The 8,705-nt window shown below is 47.9% G+C and overlaps 1 protein-coding gene across 1 annotated transcript in view; it reads right to left on the bottom strand.

The window, feature by feature from the left end:
• The window catches only part of DCAF12 (DDB1 and CUL4 associated factor 12), a 34,328-nt gene extending 26,834 nt beyond the window's left edge, over positions 1–7,494 (bottom strand). Inside the window, exons 1-2 of the mRNA XM_017892092.1 lie at positions 7,081–7,494; positions 5,756–6,010 (exon numbers count right to left, since the gene is read on the bottom strand). Of these exons, the coding sequence (XP_017747581.1) occupies positions 5,756–6,010; positions 7,081–7,158 (333 nt within the window). The 5' untranslated portion in view covers positions 7,159–7,494. The remainder of the gene's footprint in view (positions 1–5,755; positions 6,011–7,080) is intronic.
• Positions 7,495–8,705: the final 1,211 nt, after the last annotated feature.

The following is an 8,705-nucleotide window of genomic DNA, read 5'->3' on the forward strand; positions in this document are numbered from 1 at the left end:
CCGGCTAGTTTTTGTATTTTTAGTAGAGACGGGGTTTCACCGTTAGCCAGGATGGTCTCGCTCTCCTGACCTCGTGATCCGCCCGTCTCGGCCTCCCAAAGTGCTGGGATTACAGGCTTGAGCCACCGCGCCCGGCCGATACTATGTACTTTTGTGTTTTTTTCTTTTTTTGAGACAGGGTCATGTCCTGTCACCTAGGCTAGAGTGCAGTGATGTAATCCCATTTAACTGTAGCCTTGACTTCCCAGACTCAAGCCATCCTCCCACTTGAGCCTCCTGAGTAGCTAGGACCAAAGGCACAAGCCACCATGCCCAGCTAATTCTTAAATTTTTTTGTAGAGATGGGGTCTCACTACATTGCCCAGGCTGAGCTCAAGTGATCTTCCTGTGTCGGCTTCCCAAAGTGCTGGATTACAGTCATGAGCCACTATGCCCAGCCAATACTGGCCAACATGGTGAAATCCCGTCTCTACTAAAAACCACAAAAAAATTAGCCAGGTGTGGTGGTGGGCGCCTATAATCCCAGCTACTCGGGAAGCTGAAGCAGAAGAATCACTTGAACCTGGGAGGCAGAGGTTGCAGTGAGCTGAGACCGAGCCACTGCACTCCAACCTGGGCAACAAGAACAAAACTCAGTCTCAGAAAAAAAAAAAAAAAAAAGGCCAGATTGATGGCATGTGGTATAGTCCCAGCTACTCAGGATTCTGGGGCAGGAGGATCCCTTGAGCCCAGGAATTTGAAGCTGCAGTGAGCCATGACTGCACCACTGTACTCCACCCTGGGTGCAAAACCCTGTCTTAAAAAAGAACAAAGCGGCCGGGCATGGTGGCTCACGTTTGTAATCCCAGCACTTTGGGAGGCTGAGGCGGGCAGATTACATGAGGTCAGGTATTTGAGACCAACCTGGCCAGCATGGTGAAACCCCGTCTCCAGGAAAAATACAAAAATTATCCAGGCATGGTGGCATCTGCCTGTAGTCCCAGCTGCCCGGGAGGCTGAGGCACAAGAATCGCTTGAACCCGGAGGCAGAGGTTACAGTGAGCCAAGAGTGCGCCACTGCACTCCAGCCTGGGCAACATAGTAAGACTTGGTTTCAAAAAAAAGAAAAAGAAAAAAAAGAGAACAAAGCACCCCTGACATAATGGGTTAGCCTGATACTCTCAAGGTAGGCCTTGGTATCCTAGTGTAAAAAAGTAATTTCAGAGAACATCAACATCAGTCAAGGCCGCTCTGTAACTGTGATAAAGACAAAAACAAGACCACTCTGTAATCATACCTGAACACAGACCAAAACAAGAACACTGGCCAGGCAAGGTGGCTCATGCCTGTAATCCCAGCACTTTGGGAGGCTGAGGCGGGTGGATCACCTGAGGTCAGGAGTTCGAGACCAGCCTGGCCAACATGGTAAAACCCTGTCTTTACTAAAAATACGAAAATTAGCTGTGCGTGGTGGCATGTGCCTGTAGTCCCAGCCACTCGGGAGGCAGAGGTGAAAGAATCACTTGAACCTGGGAGACGGAGGCTGCAGTGAGCCAAGATCGTGCCACTGCACTCCAGCCTGAGCGACAGAGCGAGACTCCATCTCAAAAAACAAACGAACAAACAAAAAACCCAAGAACACTACCTAAACCACAAAAAGATCAAATATCCCCTTAACCTTGCTAATATAAATGACAGTTTCATCTTTATCAATTACAGCTTTAACCTCCTTCTAGATAAGATTAAGATACCCAAACATAGAATTTGCCCCTGTCGTGACAGTATCCATCTGGAGCAAAGTGCTATATCCTTAAGCCTTCCCCCAAATCACGTGCAACAAGTCCCAGTGTTATAACACCTTTCTGGCACTCTTACTGAGCGGTCCCTTGCTCCTCTATGGAGAAGGTTCTCCCAGGTACAACAAGCAACAACATCTGACTTGTTCTGCAACAAGAACAGTCCCTGATAGTCTTTGGCTGGAGAGTGTTGACAATGGGAAGTAAGAGTTCACATCCAAAATTAAACACCTCCAACTGTGTAGATCATCACTCTGTCGATCGCTATCCTTCTCCTCAAATCACACCCCACCCCTAACCCCTTCAAGAGTCCTCCTTTCGGCCAGGCGCGGTGGTTCATGCCTGTAATTCCAGCACTTTGGGAAGCCAAGACAGGCGGATCACGAGGTCAGACGATCAAGACCATCCTGGCCAACATGGTGAAATCCCGTCTTTACTAAAAATACAAAAATTAGCTGGGCGTGGTGGCACGTACCTGTAATCCCAGCTATTTGGGAGGCTAAGGCGGGAGAATTGCTTGAATCCAGGAGGCCAGGAGGCAGAGGTTGCAGTGGGCTGAGATCGTGCCACTGCACTACAGCCTGGCGACATAGCGAGACTCCGTCTCAAAAAAACAAAACAAAAAAAAACAAAAATAAAGTCCTCCTTTCTTGAATTATTTTCTGTATTCTCCTGGTTTTCCTGAGTTCCCTGCTCCCCCGCAGTAGTTCTTCTTGCCCTGTAAATGCACATATTTTCCAAGGTTCTCTCCTTAGCTTATCTGTCAGTATCAGTGGTTCTTAACCATTTTTGGCTCATAGTACTCTCTTTGAAAATCTAAGGACAAAAACTAAGAACTACTTCCCACACCACCCCCCCCAAAATCTTGCCCAGAAAGTACACATATAATCAAAACTTTGCAATTTTAGGGAACGTTTACACAACTCAAGCCAGGAATGCCTGCTCTCTACCCTCTTTCCCATGGTAATGTAACAATTTCAATAATTCCTTCTACATAAATGACTGCCAAATCACTAACTTCAATCCTTACTCTCTGCCAAACTTCAACTAATTGATGAAAAGGACAAAACCCAAATCTGTTCCTTAACATTCACCTTGCCATCTTTCCAGTTATATTGGTTCAAGACATTAGTATCAATTTTTTTTTTTTTTTTTATTTGAGACGGGTCTAGCTCTGTCCCCAGGCTGGAAGTGCAAGTGGCCGGATCTCAGCTCACGCAAGCTCCGCCATTAGGGTTTACGCCATTCTCCTGCCTCAGTCCTCCTGAGGTGCTGGGACTACAGGCGGCCCGCCACCTTCTTGCCCGGCTAGTTTTTTTGTATTTTTAGTTAAGACGGGGTTTCACGTGTTAGCCAGGATCGGTTCGATCTCCTGACCTCGTGATGTGGCCCGTCTCGCCTTCCCAAAGTGCTGGGAATTACAGGCTTGGCCACCGCGCCCGGTCTTTTTTTTTTTTTTTTTTTTAGATGGAGTCTCGTTCTGTTGCCCAGCTGGAGTGAATGGCGCAATCTCAGCTCACGTGCACCCTCCACCTCCCGGGTTCAAGCGTTCTCCTGCCTCAGCTTTCCCCAGTAGCTGGGATTACAGGCACCCACCATCATGCCCAGCTAATTTATTTGTACTTTTATAGAAACAGGGTTTCACCATGTTGGCCAAGCTGGTCTCAAACTCCTGACCCCAAGTGATCCGCCCACCTTGGCCTTCCAAAGTGCTGGGATCACAGATGTGAGCCACCTCACACTACCAAGAAAATCTTTTTAACACTAGGCCCAAATTCCTACACGGCAACAGTTGGCTGAAGTCAAGAATGTCTTCTGTAGTTCTTTGCAGCCCCTACTACTCCTTACTGTCTCGTGCCTAGCAAACTTTCCTTTACTTAGCTTTTCTGTCTGGCTCCGCAGCCTATCTGAGTTTGCATAAGTCTAAACCACGAACATATACCTAACCCACCCCAGCTGCCAGACCCATGTTCTAATTAAGGTTATAGCACCTCTAATTAAGTAGTTTTGTAAAAGTATGACTGTATTGTTAACAATGACAAAAACAACAGTTGGCTATCCCTGCTGTTACTACTGTGCTAACTGGGGCCAAGAAATTTGGGAATTGAATGACTGCCCCTAGTTTGATTGTTAGCCCACAGCACAGGGACATTCTACATCAAAACTTTACTATTTAGAACACAACATAATCTCTCCCACCTCTGAAATCTTCATATATTATCCAAAGACAGTTACAATTATTTAAATAATCTTCCTCTCTTCAAATTGTGGGAAAAGCTTATGGAATCATTTTTACTGCTACTAGTACTTCTAAATAAGTAAGATATTGCTCACTTAGAGTATTTTCCAGATGCATGCAGATACCTTCGCAGCACCAGATTATTATCACTCCCATTTTGCAGATGCAGTAACAAAAGCACAAATAAGGGAATCATTTGCCCAATGTCGCAAAGTTCAGAGAAGAGCACTATTCCTAGTTCCCTGCTTTGGTTCTGGAAGCTAAACAAAAACAAATACTAACTATAAAATGAAAACAGCTCTCCTTGCCCCAAACACTAGGTTATGAGGACGTAGGAAGACAAAAAAAGGGAGGAATTAAGAGTAGCTTAAATTATTAATTATGCTCGCCTTCAAAATAGTGTCAATAGATTCAAGAAGCAAGAGGCTGTGATGATTAATTCAGTTTACAATTCAGTAATATCTGCTAGGCTAAACACTATGATGCATGTGCAGTGAGTGGAATGAACTCTTCCAAGCAGGAGACTCTTTTCCTACTCCAAGTGACAACGATGACAGTTCTCAACCATGAGTGGGCAGCTGGAGAGACCAAGAAAAGGAAGTTCTGTGGAGGCTTGTTGCCACCACTTAGTTTTGAAAGGCTTCTGTGTAAGACAAGCGACTCTCAACAGAAGAGGAAATGAAAGGTTGGCCCCAGCCACCATGGTATTATTTCCTTCCTCAAAACTGTTTAAATTTTTGCCATGTCCTTTATAAACAGACCAACCACCATGGTATCATTTCCTTCCTTAAAACTGTTTAAATTTTTGCCTATGTCCTTTATAAATAGACACTTCTCCTAGTACTCAAGATTTTCTTGATCTAGAGCAAGCTTCTCTCTTTTCATTATCCAAAATGTGTTTGTCCAGGGTTAATTTACTCACACATTATGACATTACTTGTCTATTCACACAGGGTGAGGTGAAAATGGAGGGAGGGCTGGGCGTAATCATTTCCCACCCCTAGGCCCTAGGCACTGCCTCTTTTTATTTGCCATTCCTCTGACATCATGCTATTCGTGGACTCTGTTCCAAACGTTTCTGCTCTTTGACTTATTTTATCCTGGCCTATAATTGGGTTGGTTACAAAGTTTACTGAGAAATTTTTCACTTCATTTAAAATTGTCTTTCTAGTCACTCTTAAAAAGGCTACTTTCCAAAGAGCAAATGCTTATACCCTGAAATATACTACCAGACACACATTCCCCGCCTTCCTTATAGAAAACAGTTCATGTATTTCTCATATCTCAGTTTATACATTTTTAGATTCTATTCACTAAAAAACAGCCAAGTGTGCTATTTTAAATACTTCGACATATGTTCTTAGGCTGTTTTCACTATTATGTATCCTGAATGATGCTCTGAGCATCATTATTTCTTAAGTCTTTCCTTTAAGGCCTATAATTTAAAACCAGCATAAAAAGATGAGGCAAAAACAACCAACCAACCCTCTAGAAGCAGCACATCCAGAGAGGGCCTAAAGAAACACACTCCTTTGAAGACTTACCAGAAAAGAAATGTATGAGTGAAAAAAGGAACACAAAAAGAGAGGAAGAAGTCATCAACGGGAAAGAATGGAAAGGAGAGTAAGGCAAGTCTCTTCTAAAAGAAACAGATGGGAAAACTAGCAGTGAGAGGTTCTACAGCAAGTGGCACAATGTATTCAGGACCTAGGGGAGAGGTCACAGCCCCCCAGACACTTACCGTGTTGCATTTTGTGCCACACACCACTTGCCTATGATTCAACCACTGAGATGCAAACACTTTATTAAGGGTCCCAAGGTGAAACTCTCTCTCCTTCAGGAGACTGGGAAGTTGCTGTGCTGCATAACCATGCAACACTCGAGAGTAGCTGGTTTCATTCTGTAGCCTGACTTCCCGGTTCTTCAAGTAGTATACTAAGGATCTCTTCACAGGAGGAAGTCTTTTCCTTTTGTGAAGCGAGTGATCCCAGCCAATCTGTGGAAACAACATTAGAAATCAGGGCTTTGGTTACTCTTCTTCAGAACGGATCCTGCTGTATTACAGAAGTCACCAACAACTCATAATTCATACTGCAGAATTTACAAACAACAGAAATACAAACACAAGAGAACAAGAATCTCAATCCAGAAAGTCGTTTAACTCTTCCAACATTAAAAAAAAATTGCTCACAGTCAAACTTACCTATGTGAATTACAAGGGCTGAAAGTCAAGGGAATCAATGCAGAATAGAACAGGCTAAAAGGTTTACTAGACCTTTCAGCAGTGAAAGATTGAAGGAAATGAGAGGTCGAGTGATTCCCATACCAACCTGGGCTGCATCTCTGCCCAGCCCCCTTCTCCCTCTCAGTCTGCACTCCCACTGGAGCACGGAAGATACAGTCCAAGGAGACAGACCTGAGTGCCAGGTCTTCCAGGGATGCATCATCAATGACCGTTCCTCTGTCATCATGCCCGCGCTCCAGGCAGTTGAAGAATTCGAAAAATCAACCACCAACAGGGTAGTAGGCCCCCGGGAAATCAGAGGCCATATCTATGTCCAAGAAGACCTTCCTTTCCAAAGGGGGCGGTATAGAGATGATACCTGGGAACTGTTGTTTCTTTTGGGGTCCAAACGCCAAAAGGCCCAGTTCGGGGTTGGGTATACATATAGAGAGACTCCTTCTTTCTTCGAGGAGGGACGCAATCATCCCAGCTTCCTAGCGTCCACGGAAGGTAGAGTTCACTCTACCAAAGTTAGTTTCCGATTCCCTTAACTTCGGTTTCCCCTTCCTCCAAAGCCAGGATTCTGGTTTCTTTTCAAGCCCTATCCACGGCTGCAGGCCTCCCGCGGATTATGTCCCATTGCTGAGTTCCCCTTTGGCTCCTCACCGCCCTGGCCTCCAGTTAACGAGGGTCCAGCCCTGACTCTACAGGCCCTGGCCCCATTCCTGTTTTGCCTCTGACTGCAGACCTTGGACCCCGATTCCTGTCGCAGGATCTGCGGACCCTAAACCCCTCTTGGTGCCTCGGCCTCACCACCTAGGTGCCGGCCTCTCAACCCTCACCTGCGGGCCCTGAGCGTCGCTCCCAGCTCCCGGCGAGGCGGGCGCTTTCCGCTTCCTGCTAACTGCTTTCCGGGCCATAGTGGGCAGCGCCGCCGCGGCCCCGCAGCCACATGGGGCGGGGGAAGAGAGGGATAGCAGGACGGCGGGTCATATACTGGGCCCCGGGGCCGCGCACCTTAGTGCGCCCGGCCCGGAAAATGGCCCGGACCCGGAGCGGCAGCAGAAAAAAGGCGGAAAGAAGGGAAAGAGAGAGGAAGGACTGGGGCCAGGAAAGGGAAGGGAAACCGAGAACTAGAAGCTTTCCAACGGCAGAGCCTGGAAGGACGGCGAGCGATTAGAACCAAAACACCCCTCCCCTCCCCTTGCCCGCGCGCCGTCACCCTTGCGCAGCCGCACTTTGGACAGCGTCGCCACGGAAACGCCGCCGGAAGGAGAGGGGCGGGATTTAGGGGTTGGAGGAGACTTAGCTGTTGTTTCCCGGCCGCCGCCGGACCATTTTCTACGGTCGTTTGGCAGCCGCCGGATGGACGTGGACGAGCTGGGGCCGAGGGAATCTGGCTTCTGGCCGCCGACCTCCGACCCCAGCCCGCCTATCCGCAGGCACCCGGAAATGAAGACCACCAGCACTGCTGGGGGAAGGAATCCCCCCTAGTGCAGGCCTTTAGCCGGTAGCCGCTACCAGTTACCTCCCATCTGGCACCAAACGTTTCCCTGAATCTGTCACAAACCGTGCTCTGGCTCCAAGGGCTGGACAGGGGGGTCAGGGGTGGGACAGAAACCGCCCCCACCCGTCAAGGTGAAGTCCAGTCAGGAAGCCAAGGCAGTGTGGCCAGACTTTCCCACCGCTGAGAACCTGCCCAGCACAACCAACCCAGGCCGACCCACGGGTCTCGGGCTACCCTCTTCCCACCCCTGGGTAGCCCTCAGGCTCCATTCTCCGCTCTGTCTCCTCCTGATCCTTTCTCCTGTCCGAACTGCTTCAGCCCCTCAGTCACCTTCCCCTTACGGTGCGACTTCACCATCCCCTTTAGATTTCCATGACCTGCCATCTAAACCACATGGTCTTTTGTGCTTTATGAAGTAGGCATCACGCTGTAACTTAACTGTCGCTGCCTGCCTTACTCTTGGATTCGGGTTGCGTCTCCATTAGGGCAGGTTGGGAATTCTGAACCACAGGAAAGAGTGGTCATTTTTGGCTTGCCAGTCCAGTTGGAGCTGGCATTGGCCACCAAATAAGGGGGCTTCATCAGGATCACCCTTGCCAACATTTTTGGAAGATCCTGAAGGAATATGACCGCCAGCCTTCACTTTCCTCAAGCAAACAAACCCTCTGAGGAAGTAGGATGCTCTTGCTTGGGGCCGATTGCCCTCAGGCTGTGGTGCCCAGTTACCTGCTGGTCCCTTCAGGCTTCAGGCCTCAGGCCTCATACCTCCGAGGAGCTCTGTTGGACCATCTGAAGTTCTGTCAACAAGGAGATTTGGATTTGTTTTCCAAGCTGAACCAAAGACCAGATTGAAGCAGGGTCTCCTGCCAGCCCAAGTCAGCACTGCCACTAACCCCTAATGTCTTGGGAAAGGCAGCTCCATCTTATTTGGTCAGGCCTGTCCCTTTAGAGATATGCACG

Source organism: Rhinopithecus bieti, unplaced genomic scaffold (genome assembly GCF_001698545.2).
Source record: "Rhinopithecus bieti isolate Rb0 unplaced genomic scaffold, ASM169854v2 scaffold_22042, whole genome shotgun sequence".
Classification (NCBI taxonomy): Eukaryota; Metazoa; Chordata; class Mammalia; order Primates; family Cercopithecidae; genus Rhinopithecus; species Rhinopithecus bieti.